General features: G+C 42.4%; 1 protein-coding gene across 5 annotated transcripts in view; it reads left to right on the top strand.

Annotated features, from left to right (window-relative positions):
* Window positions 1-21,566, top strand: part of LOC115090703 (lymphoid-restricted membrane protein-like) — a 1,037,620-nt gene that overhangs the window by 673,104 nt on the left and 342,950 nt on the right. For all 5 annotated transcript variants that reach the window (XM_029600146.1, XM_029600141.1, XM_029600144.1 and 2 more), the window contains exons 23-24: window positions 3,891-4,037; window positions 6,771-6,814. In XM_029600146.1, coding sequence (XP_029456006.1) covers window positions 3,891-4,037 — 147 coding nt within the window. In that variant the 3' untranslated portion in view covers window positions 6,771-6,814. The remainder of the gene's footprint in view (window positions 1-3,890; window positions 4,038-6,770; window positions 6,815-21,566) is intronic.

Raw genomic sequence — 21,566 nt, 5'->3', positions numbered from 1 at the left:
CCAGTGCAAAGGTTTACTGGCACCATGGTCAGGGTGACCTAGCCTGGATAAGGGTCTCTGTAGGAGGAGATTATCAAGGGAGAGGCCCTTTTGACTTTGGGAATGAGGAGTTGATCCACAAGTTCTTTCAGGATAAAGGTCCCTCCAGAGCCTGAATCCACATATGCCTGTGTGGAGGAGCGTATGGAACCCAACTCCAACATCACGGGAAGTATTAGTTGGGGAGCTGAAACAGTAAGGCCTTGTGTTATCTCCATGCTGGATCATAGGTACTGGAGTTTCCTGACTTCAGCAGGCATTGGGCCAGCAGATGTCCCCAGCTAGCAAAGTATAAGCATAGGCCCTGTTGTCTACAGCGGAGCCTCTCCTCTGGGGCCAAACAGCTGCAACCCATTTGATTGGGCTCTTCAGGAAGGGTAGTGGTCGAAGGAGCAGGAGCCAGAGAAAAAAGTGGGTGTTGGAACTGGGGTGCCAATGTAATATTCCTTAGAGGACGAACCTCTCGTGACCACTGCTGGAGATGGTTAATTTTTCCAGTCAGCGCGATGAATCCCTCTAGGGAGGCTGGGAGATCCCAAGCAGCAAGCTCATCCATAATCTTGGAGGAGACACCTTCAAGAAAGATTGTAATGAGGCAGTCCTCCCACCAGTTTAGCTCTGTTGCTAGGGTACAAACATTCTATTGCATACTCTGCCAGGGTTCTGGAGCTGTGGCGGATGGTAGAGTAAGTCGCAATCCATTGTGGCCAGGATCTTCAAAGACAATCTTAAACAGTTCACTAAATTGTTGCAAGTTTTGCAGCAGTGGATCTTCACACTCCCAGAATGGGGAGGCCCACGCTACGGTTGTTCCATCCAATAGGGAGAGAATATAGGCAGTCTTGGACAGATCATCAGGAAACAATGGTGCTTGTAAGGAAAAGTGCACATGGCATTGATTCAGCAACCCCCAGCATAAGAACATGCCTATACTGGGTCAGACCAAGGGTCCATCAAGCCCAGCATCCTGTTTCCAACAGTGGCCAATCCAGGCCATAAGTACCTGGCAAGTACCCAACAACTAAGTCTATTCCATGCTACTGTTGCTAGTAATAGCAGTGGCTATTTTCTAAGTCAACTTAATAGCAGGTAATGGACTTCTCCTCCAAGAACTTATCACTTGTGATCCCCAGCAAACTGGGGTGGGGCCAGCAGCTGGAGGCTACAGGAGGTAGCAGTACTGACGTAGGAGAGGTGGTGAGGCCACTGAAGTAATGAGTGCATCCGGTTGCATGGACAGTTGGTCCATGGGAGCTGCCAGGAGTTCCTGGATTTTTGCTGATCCTGTAGCTGGTGGGCGAGACCCGGGATGGCTTGCAGAGATGTCAAGTCCGCCAGATCAAAGGCCTTGGGCACCTTATTGTGTTTGTGGACCCTTAGACCGAGGCAGTGTTGAAGCAACCTGCAGGGAAGAGCCCTGCAGGTCCCCATTGTTGGCAGGCGGACTCAAGCGAAGCAGAGGCCTAGCTAGAGCTTTGCCTTGACCAGCCCATGCTTCTCTTGGGTTGGACCTTTGAGTGCTGGGGCCAGCAGCCTCTGCTGATGCGGATAGATCCATCCAGGAAGCTGGGTCAGAGTAGGGTGTAGGTGAGGCACATCAGGTGGCAGACAGAGGTCAGTAGCAGGCAGTGATCAAGAGTGTCCAGGAGTCAGGCAGTAGTCAGTGGCAGGTGGTGATCAAGAGTATCCAGAAGTCAGGCCAAGTTCCATATCAGGTATCCATCCAAAGAGAAAGGCGGGACGGATAGGCAGGGCAGGAAGGCTAGGAGAACAACAAGCGGGCAGCAAGGGAGGCATAGAAAAACTGAAGACAAGGAACGCTGGAACTGAGACAGGATGCTGGAGCAATATTCACTGCCACTGTGCAGGGAGACCTATTGCCGAGGCAATGACATGTGATGGTCTGGAGGGCCTTTTATAGATCTGGCTGCATGAGGTGGTCAAGCATAGCTGTGGGACTTTTTCCGCTGTGGGCTCTTTAAATCTGGCAACGTTGGCTGCAGTACACACCCACTTATGGGGAGGCGCGGCAGCACAGAATCTGCTGTATCGAGCTGTGATGCAAGCCAGCATTGTGCTGTCGCAAACAAGAGTGGGGTCTGGCATGGAGGAGAGCAGCATCCTGCCGCAAGGGCATGTTGCCATGACCGGGGCCCAGCCCGAGATGTGTGAGGGCTGTGTTTCTCGTGGGGTTAGCCCGCGGTTTGCCGAATATAATAATGGATACTTTTACCTGCCATGATGGGGGTGACTGGCAATTTTCATACTCTTCATTACCAGGGTAAAACACTGTTGCTGACAGAAATGACTTTGCGAATTGCCGTCGTAGTGACTAATTTATTGATTTTAATTATTAGCAAAGCTTGCACAATGCAAGTATTAAGACCAGTAGTAATAATGTTGAGAGAGTGAGATCATAGCCAACATACTGTGGTTTAAGAGTGTCCTTCATTCCTGTCATAGTATGCACAAAATTAAATCCATTTGGAGACACTTTTGGGATCTCATTTTGAAATGTGAACATACTTCATGTGCCAATTAGTCTCAAATATGTAAGAGCTTAATTTTTACATATTTTATAATTCAGTGTTCTAAAAGATTAATAGAAAATAATTTTTCATTTATTAAGATTATGTATTAGAGATGTGAATCGTGTGCCAGATCGTCTTAACGATCAGATTCGGCTGGGGTGGGAGGGGGGGGGAATCTGATCGTTAAGATATGTGAATTGGAATCGTTTCTGATTCCAATTCACATCACTAATTTTTTTTTTTAGGGACGCCCGCGCCCCTAAAAAAAACAAACCACCCGACCCTTTAAATCGACCCCACCCTCCCGACCTCCCCCAAAACCTTTTAAAATTACTAGGTGGTCCAGGGGGGCCTCGGGGAGAGATACAGGGGGGCCTCGGGGAGAGGAGAGATCCAGGGGGGCCTCGGGGAGAGATTTCCCGTTCCCAGGCATCAGCTGTTCTAAAAAAAAATGGCACCGATGCCCCTTTGCCCTTACCATGTGACAGGGTATCCGTGCCATTGGACAGCCCCTGTCACATGGTAGGGAGCACTGGATGGCCGGCGCCATCTTTAAAAATGGCGCCGGCCATCTTTACTCATCAGCCCCTATTATACTATACTCTATAATAGGGGCTGATGAGTAAAGATGGAGATGGTGACCGCCATCCAGTGCTCCTACCATGTGACAGGGGCCGGCCAATGGCACGGATACCCTGTCACATGGTAAGGGCAAAAGGGGCATCGGTGCCATTTTTTTTTTTAGAACAGCTTGATGCCTGGGAATGGGAAATCTCTCCCCGAGGCCCCCCTTGATCTCCTCTCTCCGAGCCCCCCTGGACCACCAGGTAATTTTAAAAGGTTTTGGGGGGGTCAGGAGGGTGGGGTCGATTTAAAGGGTCGGGTGGGTTATTTTTTTTTTTATCGGGCCATCGGCGCCATTTTAATTAGTGGCAGCCAAATGGCGCCGATGGCCCGAGAGCGGGAGATCGCGCCGGCCCCCCCCCCCCCCCCACCACTGGTCCACCAGGTAATTTAAACATTTTGGGGGGTTTGGGAGGGTGGGGGAGGGTAAGGAATTGGTTTTAAAGAGTCTGGGTGGGTTAGGGGTTGTTTTGGTGTGCCGGTTTTTCCCGCCCTCCCCCAAATAATTCCCGTGCCCTATTTAACGATACAATACAAATGCCCCCTGACGATAAATCAGGGGCATTTGTATTGTATCGTGCACAAAAACGATTCACATCCCTATTATGTATTTTTTTTTGGTAGGGGTAGGGAGAAGATGATTAATTGCTTTCAGTTGAGCCACATAAGAGTATTCATATTGATTCTTCTCCTTAGGAGAGCCGTGTCAGCAAAGCAGTAGAAGTAATGATTCAGCATGTAGAAAACTTGAAACGAATGTATGCAAAAGAACATGCTGAACTTGAGGAGCTAAAAGGAATACTTCAGGCAAATGAATGGTCTTTTGCTCTCTGGGAGATTTAGGTAATCAACCAAACTTTTTTTTTTTTTTTTAAGTAGCTTTGTCAATACTGTGATTGTATTTCTCTTTCATTGCTGTCTCTGCTATTGCAAATTTAAAAAGGCAAAAAGATATAAGGAACTTTAAAACAGCAGTGAAAAATTCTGCCAGGTAAAACATCATTTCTGTGACAGTGTGTAGATTTCCTAAAGATGTTATCTATCTACTGAATCCTATGGCATTACTTTGTCATATCACCTCATCTTATTCACAAACACACACAAAAATATTTAACACACTATCTGAAAAACCATGGCCTAACTCAGCCATATTTTGACATGTAATGCAAGGTAATTATTTTGTCAGCTAAATTTATTTTGCTGGTTGATTTTTATTACCGGATTTGAAAAGTTTGAACAGTCAGCACACAGATATACAGAGGCTAATGATTGCTGTTTGAAATTTTCAAATCTGGTAATAAAGAACCAGCAAAATAAAACTTAATTGATATGTAATGCAAGAAATAAAATGATTATAGTTTATAAAGTTTGGCATTCATATCTTAAAAACAATTTGGAAAACTTCTATAAATGCTTTAAAATTTTATATTCCCATTTGATAGACATGTAGAAAAGGGTGAATTATGAGCCACTGTAAACATATTTTTTAGGTTGATAAGATGCCATTTGTTTTTTTTTTCATTTAAGTATCTGGTTATCGTAAGTGTCATGCTAGGTATCAATTAAATTGCACATAGTCTTTGTTATATCCCACAATAACTAAAACAAAGGTACAATTAGAAGGGATGTGCACTGATTTTTTTTGTGTCAATTTTGTTTTTAAAACAGTTCGGGGGGGATGTTTATTTCGGGTTTCCCTAATTTCGGACTAATGCTCACTAAAGGGACTTAGTGCGCACTAAAGGGACGTTATTGCACACTAACTGAAAATGTTAAAAAGTGTCAATATGGGAGGAATTCGTTAGCTAGAGGCATTCCAATTGGCTGCCCCCTTAGTTACTTGTTTGTGCTGCCATGATTGCAAGGTGGTGTTTGGGGGGGTAGCAAGTGTAAACAAACAAGTGATGTAATTATAGCATCAAGTTCTAGTCGGTAAAAGCCTGTAATGCAAATGCATATTTAGAATTTGCCAATCCCTTTGTATTTTAGGAAAGGGGCCCTGGCATTTTGGAATACGCATACTTTGAATTCCCCAGGTGTGAGTCTGTATGTTTGGGTGGGGGGTGGGGGGGGGGGGGAACTGGTGAAAGGGAGAAATGACTTGGGTGAATGTATGGGGTGACAGGTGGGAAAGAGTCTGGTTGGGGTGGTGACTGGAGAGAGAGAGAAGCAGCCTGGTGTGTGTGGGGATGACCTGTCACCCCATACAATTACCCAAGTGACCCCCCCTCCCCCACATACACACATCAGGCTGCCTCTCTTTCCCACTTCATCCCATACAGTCACCCTGCCACCTCCCCTCTCACTAGTCCCACACACACACAACAGGCTGTCTCCCTCTCACCATTCACTACCCCAAGTTGTCTGTCTCACACCTGTCACCCCCATAGTCACTCCAGTTACTCCCCCTCTCACCAGTCACACCCCACATACCTGGCTGCCTCTCTCACCACTCCAATCAGTCTCTCTCCTACCTGTCACCCCATATAGCCAACTCCCCTCTCACCAGACATCCACACACAAACACCAGGCTGCCTCTCTCTCACCAGTCTCCACCCCCCCCCCCCCCCAATCAGTCTCTCTTCTACCTGCCACCCCATGCATTCACCCTAGTCACTTCCCCTCTCACCAGTTACCCCTCCCCCACCCAAACACACAGACACCAGGAGAATTCAAAGTATGCATGTACTAAAATGCCAGGGCTCTCTTCCTAAAATACAAAGCGATTGGCAAATTCAAAATATACATTTGCATTACATGCTTTTGCAATTGTTTACTAGAACATGATGTTATTATTTATTATCTCAATTGTTTGTTTACATTGTTACCAGGCACTGGCATCCCCCCCACAATACCACCTTTCACCTTGGCAACACAAAAAAGTAACTATGGGAATAAATAACCATAACTCTAGCTAACAAACTGCTCCTTCAGTTGACACTTTTTAGCTGATTGTTACATTTTCAGTTAGTACGCACTAACACAAGATACTAATTTTTACGAAATTTGTCTCTTTTTTTTCATTTTGTGGCGCTCCCGAAAAGAGATGAAATAGACAATTTTGTTGCCATTATCTATTTCATTTAAAATGAATGCATATTTCTAACATCAGTATCTTGTTTATAGTACATGTGTAATATTCGTGGCAGTTCAACAGTTGAATGCCATTTCCACAAATGGATGACTTTTTTTTCCCACCAGTAGATGGAAGAACGCCAAACATCTGGGAAACATTTTAAACATAGCTAGCTTCTAAGCCAGCTTTGAAGTATTTTTCTTGAATTTTCATACTAACCTTTTGCTTAAGTGCATGTTCATTTTTAGCTGTGATGACTTTTACTGAAGTGTTTCATTCTACCCTCTGGTATATTTTCAGTGCTATCTTGAAGTACGTATAAGCGTTCCTTTTTTGAGACTTAGCTTCAGTATACAGCATGTGCTGTAAAAGGCAGAGTGGAATGAAGCACATGCCCTTTAAGGAATTTCAGGAACAACTGAAGCTTAGTCCTTTATTTTTTATGATATGTAGCAAAATATTTTCAATAGTAAAATTGCTCCAATTTGTTCATTTTACAGATGAATCACAAAATAAAAAGTTCCCCACTTCTCTCAACTCTAAGGTACTGCACAATCATAAAATTAAATTACTTGTTATAGAAATTTTACTGTATATAGTCTTTATGTATTTTTGTAATAGACTAATTTATTATAGTGTTATTTTTACACATCTACCTCTTTGAAAATGGCACACGTATGATTTAAAACCTAGCATAGGGGTGGTCAGCTCTGGTCCTATGATTTCATTCCAGGTGCATTCTAATAATAAAGTATAATTTCAGACAGTTACATTTTTTTTTTCTTAATCTAAGTATTGTGTCATTACCAAATGCAGTAAACAATTTATTGCATAGCTTATCTATAATTTTCTCCATACTAGCACTCCATTTTGTGTAACTGACTTTGATACATTGGCTCAAGGTAACTATAACAGATTAAAAAATCTGTGTAATTGTTCATGAAGATATATACTGTACTCTATGGTGAAACACAAATAGAAGTGTATGTGAAATAGGAAAAGATAATTATTTCATTGGTTAAGGTATAGGAAGAACTGTTGGTTTTTTTTGTTTTTGTTTTTTAATCCAAGCTTGGCTTTCATTGCAATAAATCACAAAAGGAGAAGTGGTCTGTCTTCCTTTATTTATTTTTTTTAAGTGCAGCATGTAAATATTTGCTCTCTGGAGATGATGAGAGAGGGCCTGGATTTGATTTGATTTTTTTCTGAAGCCAGGAATTTTTATTAGGAAATAGGGACTGGTATTCCTAATTCCTATAGATGGTGCGAAAACCCATTATTTTGGGAGATCTAACAAATACGTATCTACATATTTCTGTAAGTATATATAATTATTTCTGTTTCCTGATTTTTATCTGCTTCGTGTGTCTTTTGATCTGGTTACTCTTACATGGTGGCAGTCCCATTACCCTTTTAGGGTTTTGGTCTGCTGCAAAACAAGAGCTGCAAACAAGTCTGGTCTATCTAAGAACATAAGAAATTGCCATGCTGGGTCAGACCAAGGGTCCATCAAGCCCAGTATCCCGTTTCCAACAGAGGCCAAACCAGGCCACAAGAACCTGGCAATTACCCAAACACCTAGAAGATACCATGCCACTGAAGCAATTAATAGCAGTGGCTATTCCCTAAGTAAACTTGATTAATAGCAGTTAATGGACTTCTCTTCCAAGAACTTATCCAAACCTTTTTTGAACCCAGGTACACTAATTGCACTAACCACATCCTCTGGCAACAAATTCCAGAGATTTATTGTGCGTTGAGTGAAAAAGAATTTTCTCCGATTAGTCTTAAATGTGCTACTTGCTAACTTCATGGAATGCCCCCTAGTCCTTCTATTATTCGGAAAGTGTAAATAACCGAGTCACATCTACTCGTTCAAGACCTCTCATGATCTTAAAGACCTTTATTATATCCCCCCTCAGCCATCTCTTCTCCAAGCTGAAAAGCCCTAACCTCTTCAGCCTTTCCTCATAGGGAGCTGTTCCATCCCCTTTATCATTTTGGTTGCCCTTCTCTGTACCTTCTCCATTGCAACTATATCTTTTTGAGATAAGGTGACCAGAATTGTACACAGTACTCAAGGTGTGGTCTCACCATGGAGCGATATAGAGGCATTATGACATTTTCCGTTTTATTAACCATTCCCTTCCTAATAATTTCCTAACATTCTATTTGCTTTTTTTGATTGCTGCAGCACACTGAGCTGACGATTTCAATGTATTATCTACTATGACGCCTAGATCTTTCTGGGTGGTAGCTCCTAATATGGAACCTAACATCGTGTAACTACAGCAAGGGTTATTGTTCCCTATATGCAACACCTTGCACTTGTCCACATTAAATTTCATCTGCCATTTGGATGCCCAATCTTCCAGTCTTGCAAGGTCCTCCTGTAATGTATCACAGTCTGCTTGTGATTTAACTACTCTGAATAATTTTGTATCATCCGCAAATTTGATAACGTCACTCATCGTATTCCTTTCCAGATCATTGATATATATATTGAAAAGCACTGGTTCCAAGTACAGATCCCTGAGGCACTCCACTGTTTTACCCTTTTCCACTGAGAAAATTGACCATTTAGTCCTACTCTCTGTTTCCTGTCTTTAACCAGTTTGTAATCCATGAAAGGACATCGCCTCCTATCCCATGACTTTTTAGTTTTCGTAGAAGCCTCTCATGAGGGACTTTGTCAAACGCCTTCTGAAAATCCAAATACACTACATTTGGATATCTAGGTAGATATTGGTATCGGGTGTTTTTATTTTTTTGGTGTCAGCCAGTGTACATATGTAGAGGTTGAAGTCCTCTATATTTCCATGACAAGGGGGACACAAGGCACGTGGTGAATACAGCTGACTGGGGTCCTGGCCTGTTCTCTGGTTCATCAAAACTAACAGTGGTCGCCATTTGTTTGAAACTAGCAGTGGTTGCCATTTGTTTGAAACCAGTTAATGTCTGGCGAGAGGGGCTTGTCTTTAACTGTTGTTTTCGAGAATCTTTGATCAGTTTGTCTGCCAAGGAGAGGACCTATTCTGAGTTAGTCTCAGATCTATAACGCAATTGCAAAAACAGATAGGGGAATGACGATGCCCCTATGAAAAGTTCACTGATGATGTACACTGGGATGGTGGAGATTTTATGTGGATAACTATTTTTGCTATGCTTTTTAGAGTTATTATGTTATGTTTGTCTTACTATTAATTGTTTAGAACAAGAGATTTCAGATCAAGAGAATTATTGAAGGCACTGATAGGTGATGTGGGATATATGTGTAGTTTTTTTTGAATGCTTGATGATAAAGAACAGACATTGTTACATTTTAGATTTTATCAATGGGAGAGTATGTTCAAAAGCTCTCCCTGCTCTGGAACACCTGCAGATATTGTGTTATCTAATAACAGACAGATATTGAATACTTGCAGAAATGGCAAGGCTGCACAAAAGGTAATAGTAAATTGCAATTTTCTTTAGAAGGTATATTTGATTTAGGAAGTTGACATACTTAAAAGAGAAATTGATGCAATTGAAAGGAAGGCTTTTCAAAGACAAAATCATTTTGTATATGGTTGCAAGAAGCAGAGATGCTGGAACAGAACATTTTATACTTTTTCTTTATTACAAAAAATACTTAACCACTGAAATAATTCTCTTTTGCTATTTCTCATACATTTCTATTTGCGTCTCACCATGGAACCAATCATGGATGAGTTATATACCTTTGTCACTGATTATACAGATTTTTTAATTATCTGATATAAGCTAATGTACGCTAGGGATGTGAATCGTTTTTTGACGATTTAAAATATCGTCCGATATATTTTAAATCGTAAAAAATTGTTAGAGGCGCGATACAAAAGGAATTCCCCCCGAGTTATCGTCAAAATCGTAAATCGGGGGAGGGGAAGGGGGAGGGCAGGAAAACCGGCACACTAAAACAACCCTAAAACCCACACCCAACCCTTTAAAATAAATCCCCCACCCTCCCGAACCCCCCCAAAATGTTTTAAATTACCTGGGGTCCAGTGGGGGGGTCCCGGTGTGATCTTCCACTCTCGGGCCATGGCTGCGTTAATAGAAATGGCGCCGGCGCTACCTTTGCCCTGTCATATGTGTGTGCCGGTTTTCCCGCCCTCCCCCGATTTACGATTTAAACGGTAGCGCCGGCGCCATTTCTATTAACGCAGCCGTGGCCCAAGAGTGGAAGATCACACCGGGACCCCTCCACTGGGACCCAGGTAATTTAAAACATTTTGGGGGGGTTCGGGAGGGTGGGGGGATTTATTTTAAAGGGTCGGGGTGGGTTTTTAGGGTTGTTTTAGTGTGCCGGTTTTCCCGCCCTCCCCTGATTTACGATTTTTAAACGATTTAAAAAAAAAAACCCAAAAAAAAACCACGACTATCAGATTCCTTCCCCCCCCCAGCCAAAATCGATCATTAAGACGATCGCTCACACGATTCACATCTCTAATGTACGCCATTTCTTCTTCCATTATTAGATCTTATTCTCTATCTTAGCTCCAAGGGCAAGTTGTCTCTTTATCCTACATCTTGGAGAGAGTACTACATGATGTATTCCATTTCTTTTCTCGTAAGCATGTTTACTTAGAAGACACAAAAGGGTATCTTGCTAGTTTTACTATGATTCATTGTAGGTGCAGTCTAATAGCATAGTTTGACAGTTCCACTTCTATTTCTTAATCTAAGTATTGTGTCATTACCAAATGCAGTAAACAATTTATTGCTTAGCTTAGCTGTAATTTTCTCTGCACTAGCACTCCATTTTGTGAAGCTGACTTTGATACATAGGCCCAAGATAACCGTAAACTAGAAGGTCTTATCCTGTCTAAATTCCACAGAGCCACAACAAGTCAGGCTTATAGGATATCCACAGTGAATATACATGATAGTTGTACATGCATTGCCTTTATTGTATGCAATTCCTTAAAGCATATATTTGTTGAGGATATCCTGAAAACCAGACTTGTTTGCAGCTCTTGAGCTGGGTCAATTTTTGTTTTCTTAGCTGTAAAGACATTAAAGCTCTGTTTGCAGAAGGACCCAGTTTATGGAGTGATGATTCTGGTTGTTGCTGGAAGCATTGTATATCTGCTTTTTTGGATGATAGTGAAAACTGGTTACCCTACAACACAGACTAGTGAGAGGGGTCTCTGACCTCAAGAGTTTTTTTCAATTGCCATCTATTGTAGGAATGTGCAGAAGAAAAAACTTGTTTTGGTTCATTCATTCATTTCATTAGTTTCAAACAAATCTATTCATTTCTTAGTTCATTCATTTTCCTTTAAAATCAAAAGGGGAAGAATTGTAGCCTATTGTGAGTTTCCTATTAATTCTGATTAACTTGTGGGAAAATAAATAAGGGGGAACAAACTCCAGGGTACCTATACTCCGGCAAATTAGCACCAAAAGTGGCATGAATAGCCTAAGGCTCCACATAGGGGTTACCAGCATTGGCAGAGGAGTTCCCAAGGCACCGTGAGAGCAGCAAGGAAGCAGCAAGAGGTAGAAGTAACATACTGAGGCTCCAAAAGAGGGCACAAACAAAAACTGAAATAAACTTTTGATGGGCATCACAAGACACAAACTGACACAGAAAGGGGCATCAGCATTCTAAGGTACCAAGAAAGGGGAAAGAAGCAGAAAAAGTTGCAGGAAAAACCTCAAGGCACTGATAAGGGACCAAGCATTAGAATAGTGTCATCAAGACTTCAAAAGTTGATGAGAGGTGTACAGTAGAGATGTGAATCGTGTCCTCGATCGTCTTAACGATCGATTTCGGCTGGGAGGGGGAGGGAATCGTATTGTTGCCGTTTGGGTGTTTAAACTATTGTGAAAAATCGTTAAAATCGTGAGCCGGCACACTAAAACCCCCCTAAAACCCACCCCCGACCTTTTAAATTAAATCCCCCACCCTCCCGAACCCCCCCCCCAATGCTTTAAATTACCTGGGGATCCGGCGGTGGTCCAGAACGGCGGCAGTCCGGAACGGCCCCCTCAATAGAATCGTGTTGTCTTCAGCCGGCGCCATTTTTCAAAATGGCCGCCGCAAAATGGCGGCGGCCATAGACAAAAACGATTCGACGGAGGAGGTCGTTCCGGACCCCCGCTGGACTTTTGGCAAGTCTTGTGGGGGTCAGGAGGCCCCCAAGCTGGCCAAAGTTTCCTGGGAGTCCAGCGGGGTTCCGGGAGCGATTTCTTGCCGCGAATCGTTTTCGTACGGAAAATGGCGCCGGCCAGGAGATCGACTACAGGAGGTCGTTCAGCGCGGGTTCCGGACCGCCGCTGAACGACCTCCTGCACTTGACTTGCCAAAAGTCCAGCGGGGGTCCGGAACGACCTCCTCCGTCGAATCGTTTTTATCTATGGCCGCCGCCATTTTGCGGTGGCCATTTTGAAAAATGGCGCCAGCTGAAGACAACACGATTCTATTGAGGGGGCCGTTCCGGACCGCCGCCGTTCTGGACCACCGCCGGATCCCCAGGTAATTTAAAGCATTGGGGGGGGGGGTTCGCGAGGGTGGGGGATTTAATTTAAAGGGTCGGGGTGGGTTTTAGGGGGTTTTAGTGTGCCGGTTTTCCTGCCCTCCCCCCTTCCCCCGATTTACGATTTTTTAACGATAAATTGGGGGAATTGGTATTGTATCGTGGCCCTAACGATTTTTTGACGATTTAAAATATATCGGACGATATTTTAAATCGTCAAAAAACGATTCACATCCCTAGTGTACAGCAGCCCCCCCGACTGGCAAGAACCACCTCAAAGTGAAAGGTCTGTGATTGAGCCTTCCTGCTCTGTGGCAGAAATAATGCAGATGTGTAAAGTTTGGGACTGGCAGCAAGGCTGAGTGACATGGGAGATGCCCAGTTATCTTGTTCAAGCACATTTACCAATTGTAGGAATCAGTACAAGATAATGAACTGGGATAAGTATCCTTTTCTGGATATAAGCTTTGATTACATTCCCTCTTGGAACTTGATCTAGCTGCTGGGAAGAATAATGATTTACCTGTGAATTGGGCTTTCTAAAGGAGCCTGTTATCACATGCAGGAATAAGTGTGGTGTGGTTGTTCCTGGAAAGTGGTGAGGTTGCTATTTTTAGAACTTTCCTATAGTCTGTAGCTGAAGTTTTATTTTTCTGGGTTTGCATGAGGTAAATCTGCCTGACTGAAACGCTATCCACACTCAGAACATGTAAATGGTTACTTTATGTATTCTGTTCTGCTTACATTTTTCCCTGATGACCAAGAGCATATTATTTCGCTAAAAGAAATAAATCTGGGTGAAAGTTAGCCAATTTGGCCAAAGTACAGGGAAGTTCAAAATTTATCAGTGGCCTAAAATATAAAGATGGTTTTCATTCTACGAATGCACCTGATATTTGTAGAACTTTCCAACAGTTTTATCAAAATGTATATCATAGTTTGATGTAGGAAGAAAGCAACAGATTGTTGGATATAAGCTTATCTAAGACATCTAAGGTAGATTTGAGGAAAATTGAATTAAAAAATATCAACACAAGAAATATTAAGTTATCAAGGAACTGCATAATTTAAAATTACCTGGCCAGATGACCTTCCTGAAAACTTTAATAAATTATTGGGGGAAACATTTGGTGATTCTCTTGAAAGATCTTTATGAATGGATGATAGTGCAAGGTTGTATGCCAGAATCAATGAGATTACACTGCTAGTCTAATAAAGACCCTAGTAGTCCAGCTTGTATAAGCCTATATCTTACTCAAATCAAGATATCAAAATATACGCTAAAATTATAGCAAATCGACTTATTTACCTGACTTAATTTCTCCAGAGCAAACAGATTTGCCTATAGGTGAAAATCAAGGACTTATGTCAGCAAATCATTACTTGCTCTTGAAGCTAACATGACAATCCAAAGATTAAGTTGGCTATATGTTTTTCGATGCAAAAAAGAAAGCATTCAATCAGATATCTTGGGATTTTTTTATATTTTAATTTATTTTTTGTATATATGGATTTGGATGGTATATTTTTTATTTAATTAAAGTGTTATATTCTAATCTGAGTGTATATGTATGTGCAAATAGCTCATTTTCAGATCTGTTTGATTTAACTAGGAGTACTAGGACAGGCCTGCCCATTTTCCCTGTAAGTATTTATTTTAATGCTGTAACCACTTATTTTCAAATTAAATAAGACTATGGAATCTCTGGTATCCAACTGGATAATCAGATATTAAAAATTATACTTTTTTCAAACAATTTTTTTTTAATTTATATTTTATTAAATTTCTTGTCATTTTAACAAATGCACATCAAAAAGGAAAAGAATAGTTTATACAACTTAACACAGGAAAAATAATTTCACTTTTACATTCAATTATAAACCAAACATAATTAGCCCACTTTATGGAGAGCAATCCAAAGACAAAATTAAAAGGAAAATTAACTCAAAACCATGAGTATTAAGAGAAGGAGAGAGTTATTTTTTTTAACCAGTCAATCGTTCCCAATCTCTAAGTTGTAACATTGTCCTGACCTTTATCTATAAGGAAACTCTCAAGATGGTTTGGTTCCTAAAAAACAAATTTGTTATTACGATACGTGACTAAGCACTTACAAGGAAATTTAAGATAAAAGGATGCCCCTAGGGCCAATACCTTTTGTCTTAATAAAAGGAACTGCTTCCGTCTTGCCTGGGTATCTTTCGATACGTCAGGGAATATCTGGATTTTCTGGCCACAAAAACTGATTTCTTTGTTTATGAAATATTTCTGGAGTACTATGTTTTATCTTGTTCCAAACAAAATTCCACTATTAAGTGGATCTAGACTGAATATCGTCCACTGATGCCTCAAGGAAAGCCCGTTAAACTTGGGACTCTCTGTACTTAACACTTCTATTTCCCCTTCGGGGTAACATTACTTCTCTTTTTTTCATTGGTATATAATACATCTTAGATATTATTACATCCTTGATTATGCCCAGTATTCTTTGAGATATTTACCAAATAACTCTTGGGCTGATAGCCTAATAAAAGGAAAATTTAAAATTCTTAATTTTTTCCTTCTTAAAGCGTTTTCAAAACCCTCCATTTTTCTATACAACATTAAAGAGTCCTTCATAAAGGCTGATCCAGTGGTTTGCAGAGCTGATAGCTGCTTTGAGGTCGATCCATATTGTACTTCAAGTTGTTTTATCCTTTCACCATGATCCTCCAGAATCTTCCCTGTTTCATTAGAAAATTTAAAGGACTGACACATGGAGAATGATACCATCTTCTCCAATTTTGTTACAACTTCTTCCACACGTCTACCAAAGTTATTTTCTCAGGATCGACATTTTCCTCCCCTACGGTTTCAGATATTGATTGTCCTATCACATTAGTCTCAAAATGTCTCTCCTGGTTTACAGGTAGATCTGCTGATGCCGCTGCAGCTGTCATTACTAGCGTATTTGGAGCAGTAATATCTATTGCCCCAATTCCATCAGCAGATATAATGGGAGTCTGGTTATCAGCAGGACTGAGGGAGGTCCGGTCCCAGATGAAAAAGAAATAGAAGTATCTGAAATCGCCTCTCTAGTAGGCTGACTCACCAATCGCAGGAAATGCTGATCCAGAGGTCCTGAAACATCCTTCCTCACTGGGGTTGAGATTGCCATTCTGGCCTTCCTCTTCCTTCCCATCGAAATTCTTGTATTCTAGAAGTGCCACTTCCAATAGTCCATGAAAAATGCTACCAGGGGCGCGCCCCTTTGGGCGGCGGCTTTGGCTGCGCGCGGCAGCCCTCGCTTGAAATAAGGGCCCAGGCGGATGTCGTCACTGGTAGGCGGGATCAAGATGTTTCAGGCACCAGGTAAACTCCCTCTGATTCATCCTCTCGCGCCGTGGCTCTCTCCGCAACGCCGACCAACCTCGGCGTGACCTCCCCGAAGGCTCCCGCTTTTCTCGCCGCAGCCCTCGCTTGAAATAAGGGCCCAGGCGGATGTCGTCACTGGTAGGCGGGATCAAGATGTTTCAGGCACCAGGTAAACTCCCTCTGATGCGTCCTCTCGCGCCGTGGCTCTCTCCCGCAACGCCGACCAACCTTGGCGTGGACCTCCCCGAAGGCTCCCCTTTTCAAACAATTTAATGGTCCTTTCTCAAGCTTGACAGTCTTTACCTGTAGTGTTAAAAAAAAACAAAACAAAAAACAAAAAAACAAAAACCAAAAAAAACTTGTTTATGGTAGTTTTCCTGGCCTAAAATTGAATCTTGGCAAGTCAGAAACATTAGATATACTAACCAAATGCAGCAAAAGAGGGAACATGGGGAAGAATATCTGTTAAAGCTGAGGTGATGAAGAAAGGAAAGCAAAAGGTTCAAGTGAAGGAAAGGATTGCCAAAGAGGTAAAGTAAGGTGCCAAACATTTTTCAGATATATCAGAGAAAGAAGGGAGGTCAGAAGTGGTATAGTGAAATTGAAAGGTAACTAGCAATGTGTGGAGAGCAGGGGCGGATTGACCTATCGGGGGATCGGGCATCCCCCGGTGGGCCGGTCTACCTTGTCACGTGGTCTCGACCGCGTGGCTCTTCCTCAGCCCAGCCTCAGCGCTTTCCAGTCAGCCCCTGCCGGAGGCCAAGCCGGCAGGGGCCGAAGAAATACAAATCGAGGCCGGCGGGGGCCGATGAAAAGAAGATCAGCCAGCGCGGGCCGAAGAAATGAAGATGGGAACCTTCCAGCCAGCCCCCACCGGAGAAATTAAAAATCGAGGCCGGCGGTGGCAGAGGGTGAAGCAAAGAAGATGGGCGCCTCCCAGCCAGCCTCAAGCGGGGGCTGGCTGGGGCAGCGCCTATCTTCTTTTCTTCGGCCTCTGTCGGCCTCGATTTTAATTTCTTCCGTCCCCGCCGACCTCGATTTTAATTTCTTCGGCCCCCGCCGGAGACCAAGAGGGCCGAAGAAATTAAAACTGAGGCCGGCGGGGGCCAAAGAAATTAAAATCGAGGCCGGCGGGGGCCGAAGAAGTGAACCGCCGCCGGAGACCAGCTGTTAAGCCTTGGATCGGAAGGGTGCTTCTGTGTGTATGTGAGAAAGGAACGGTGCTTTTGTGTGTGTGTGTGTGTGTATGAGAATAGTGCAACTTTTGAAAAGTTGGATGAAAGATTAAATTACTGAATGTTAAGCATCCCTCTTCTAGAAAATAAAATGTAGCAAAGTGGGTAGAGACAAATACTACAGCAAAAAAAAATTAAACCATTTAAAATGTTCATCTCAGCAAAATCACAAATTTAAGATACTGATGCCGGGTGGGTTTTTTTTTTTTTTTTTTAGCATAATTTAAGCATGAAGACTAGAATAGTTCCAATCTGAAATGGTTTTGCTATTTTTTTAAGTCTTTAGAAAATGTATGTTTTAAATGACTAAGACTGGAATCTTCCCATTTAAAAGGGAAGGTTGACTAAGGATGTCTTTCGGTTCCATATCTCCCACATGAATAATCATATGACTGATAGTTTGAAGAAAGACACTTGCTTTATTGCCTGAAAGCGCAAAACAAGAGAAGCTGTACGGTGTGGGTGGCTGTCCCTTGGGAGGACAGAACCTGAAGGAAGGGTGTCATTTCGCCTTCTGATAGGAATGTGGTTTTCTTATTTAATGGTTGGGATCATCACTTTCACTTTTAGTAAAAGTGAAAAATGCTGCAAGTCTGAAAGCAAGGTGCTTCTGTGTGTCAATGTGTATGTGCAAGAGATATGGAGCATGTTTTTTGGCTGGCTTGTGGCTGTGAGATAGAACATGTGTGTAATTGAGAGCTTGTGTGTAAGTGAAATAGAGAGAGCATGTGTATGATTGAAAGCCTTTGTTGTAAGTAAGAGAGAGCGAGAGCATTGTGTGATTGAGAGAGACTGGCCAGAGAGGTTGACATGTGTATGTGTGAGACTGATCAGGGAGATGACTGGTATGTGTGTGCTCAAGTGTGAGTGAGAGAGAGACTAGTTGGGGAGATGATTGGTGTGTGAGAGACAGAAACTGGTCTTGAGGGTATGACTGGTGTGTGTGTGTGAGAGAGAGAAGAGATTGGTTGTGGTCCCTAAGGAAGAGGACAGCTTCTGCAGCTACTGCTGCTTCTGGTGTCGCCTGCAAGGGAAAGGAGTAGGAGAACTGCTGGAGACGGTAAGTAAAAGGTGGCTTTTTAAGTTCATTTTTCTTGATTACCATTTAATTATTGGGTAGTATGTGATGTGTCTGCTGTTTGAAATATTTTATTGGTGTTTGTAAAGGTTTTCAAAATTTCCTTGAGTCTTTAATTATTGGATATTCTATTCATCAGCTGTTTTGAAATTATTTTATTATAATGATTTTATAATTGAGTCATGATTTATATATCTTGATTTTATTGATTGTTTCATGAGGAATGGTGACATTTTTGTTTTTCCATTGTTGCACTGTATAGAGTCTGGCATGATACGTTTTACAGTTTAGTTTTTGTCTGCACATTTCTATTTATACTTTATGTGGCTTTATTCTGTATTTGGTGAGAGTTTGTGTTCTGAATGCAAAGACTGAGAGGAAGCATTCTTTTAGCATGTGGTTTCTCTGTAGGGATCTGTAGTAGCTTGGCCTGTTCTGTTTTCCTGATAGGAGGTGTATTGATATTTTAGATTCTGGTGTAATATTTGTGGTATTCTTTTTCATAGGAGGGGTTGTTATTCTTTGAGTTTTGGCAAATAGTACTGTGTTGATACGGGAGTAGCATGCTGAATATAGGGGTGTGTACATATATATGTAAATTAAATATGTAAATTATATATGTAAATTATATTGCATATATAATTGGGTACCCATGGGCCAGTATGGAGAAAAATTCCCCGGGCCACTATTTTCCCTCAATCCGCCCCTGGTGGAGGAGAAATGAAGAAAATGGCAGAAGTATTAAATACTTCAGTTCGGTATTCAGTAAAGAAGACCCTTCCACATGAAAATCCTATCATTCTAAGTGGAAAAGATTCACCGCATTGTGCACGCAAAAAGGTATTGACCCCTTTTTCTGCCCCACGCCATCTCTATTAGACATCTCTGGCACCTTTCAGACTGGTCTCCAGACTTCTTCAGTGAGGGGTACCCCTGAGTGCCATCTCAGCGTACCACAAGGAGTTAGGGATGCCCGGTAACAGCGCAACCCCTTGTGAGTAGATTTATGAGGGGCCTGTTACAACTCAAGCCCCCTCTGTGGCCACCAGTAACTGACTGGGACCTAAATAATAGTACTTAGTAGGCTCATGCGCTTCCCATTTGAGCCTTAGCACTCCTGCAATGTTAAGTTTCTTACATGGAAAGTTCTCTAACTAGTAGCCATTACATCTGCTCAAAGGGTTAGTGAGTTACAAGCACTTGTTACATACTCACTCTGTACCAGGTTCCTACATGACTGAGTGGTCCTACGTACTCACCCTAAATTCCTTCCCAAGGTGATTACTGACTTCCACTTGAATCAGTCTATAGTCTTGCCCACCTTTTACCCAAGGCCTCACTCTCACCAGGGCGAGAGAGTTTTACACATCTTGGATTGTAAACGTGCACTTGCATTTACCTAGACCGCACTGCAGTCCATAGGAAATCCACCGAACTCTGTTTCTTTTGCCAAAAACAGGCCAGGAGTTACAGTGGGCAAACAAACTCTCTTTAACTGGCTAGCAGACTGTATCGAATTCTGCTATGAAAAAGCAGGCCTTCCTCTCCAGGATAAGTGAAGGTGCACTCAGTAAGAGCCATGGCAACCTCAGTAGCACACTATTGTTCAGTACAGATTGCTGAGATCTGCAAAGCTGCACATGGAGCTCTCTTCACACATTTGCAGCACATTACTGTCTAGACAAGGAAAGGATGTCAAAACTCTTCCTTTGGACAATCTGTCTTGAGAATTTATTTCCAGTATAATCCCAACTCCTTCCACTCAATCTGTTGTTGATTTTCAGGCTGCTTCATTTTTCCCAACAGTATGCCAATTGTGCCTCTTGCACAAGTTGTACGCTGTTGGTCCAAACAAATATGAGTCAGCCTGTAGCTTGCTAATCACCCACATATGAGGACTACCATACCTGCTTGTCCTGGGAGAACACCTGTTACAGGTAAGCAACTCTGCTTTACAGAAGAGAATGTATGGGAGGATCTAGGCAAACTGAAAGTGGTCAAGGCCATGGAGCTGCATGAGATGCATCCTGGGATTCTGAGGGAGCTCAGAGTTGTGCTGAAGTACCTGGTCAGTATATCCCTGGAAACAGAAGTGGTGCCATGGTTTTGGAGAGGAGCAGTGGTGGTCCATCTTCACAAGAATGTAAACAGAGGAGGCTGAAAATTACAGTGCCAGTTAGCCTTACTTAGGTGAAAGGAAAATTAATGGAGAGACTGCTGAAGGAAAGGATACTGAACTATCTACAATTGGTGAATTTCTGGATCCAAGGCAACATGGATTTACCAGGAGAAGGTCCTGTCAGACAAAGCTGATTGATGATTTTTATTGGGTTGTCGAGAGAATTGGATTGAGGAAGAGCACACAATGTGATTTACTTCGATTTCAGTAAAGATTTTGATACAGTCCAGCACAGGAGGCTTGTGAATAAAATGAGAAGCTTGGGAGTGAGCACCAAGATGATGGCATGGATTACAAATTGGTTGACTGATAGAAGACCATGTATAATGGTAAATGGAACCTACTCTGGAGAGAATGATATTAAGTAGAGTGTCACAGGGATCTGTGTTTGAATTGGTTCTGTTTAATATCTTTGTGAGCAGCATTGCGGAAGGGATAGAAGGTAAGTTTGTCTATTTGTGGATGTTACTAAGAGCTGCAACAGAGTAGTGAGAATAAAAAGTGATTTAAAAGCTTGAAGAGATCTGGAAGTGGATTCACTGCAAAAAGGTGCAGAGTCATGCATCTGGGATGCGCTGATCCAAAAGAGAGCTGTATGTGATGGAGGGTGAAAGATTGATGTGCACAGATCAAGACAGGGATTTGGGGGTAATAGTATCTGGTAGGGATGTGAATCGTTTTTTTGACTATTTAAAATATCGTCCGATATATTTTAAATCGTCAAAAATCGTTAGAGCTGCGATACAATAACAATTCCCCCGATTTATCGTCAAAAAATCGTAAATCGGGGGAAGGGGGAGGGCGGGAAAACCGGCACACTAAAACAACCCTAAACCCACCCCGACCCTTTAAAATAAATCCCCCACCCTCCCGAACCCCCCCCCAAAATGCCTTAAATTACCTGGGGTCCAGAGGAAGGGTCCCGGTGTGATCTTTCACTCTCGGA

The sequence above is a fragment of the Rhinatrema bivittatum genome, chromosome 4, assembly GCF_901001135.1.
Source record: "Rhinatrema bivittatum chromosome 4, aRhiBiv1.1, whole genome shotgun sequence".
Taxonomy (NCBI): Eukaryota; Metazoa; Chordata; class Amphibia; order Gymnophiona; family Rhinatrematidae; genus Rhinatrema; species Rhinatrema bivittatum.
This window is presented reverse-complemented; position numbering and strand designations above follow the sequence as displayed.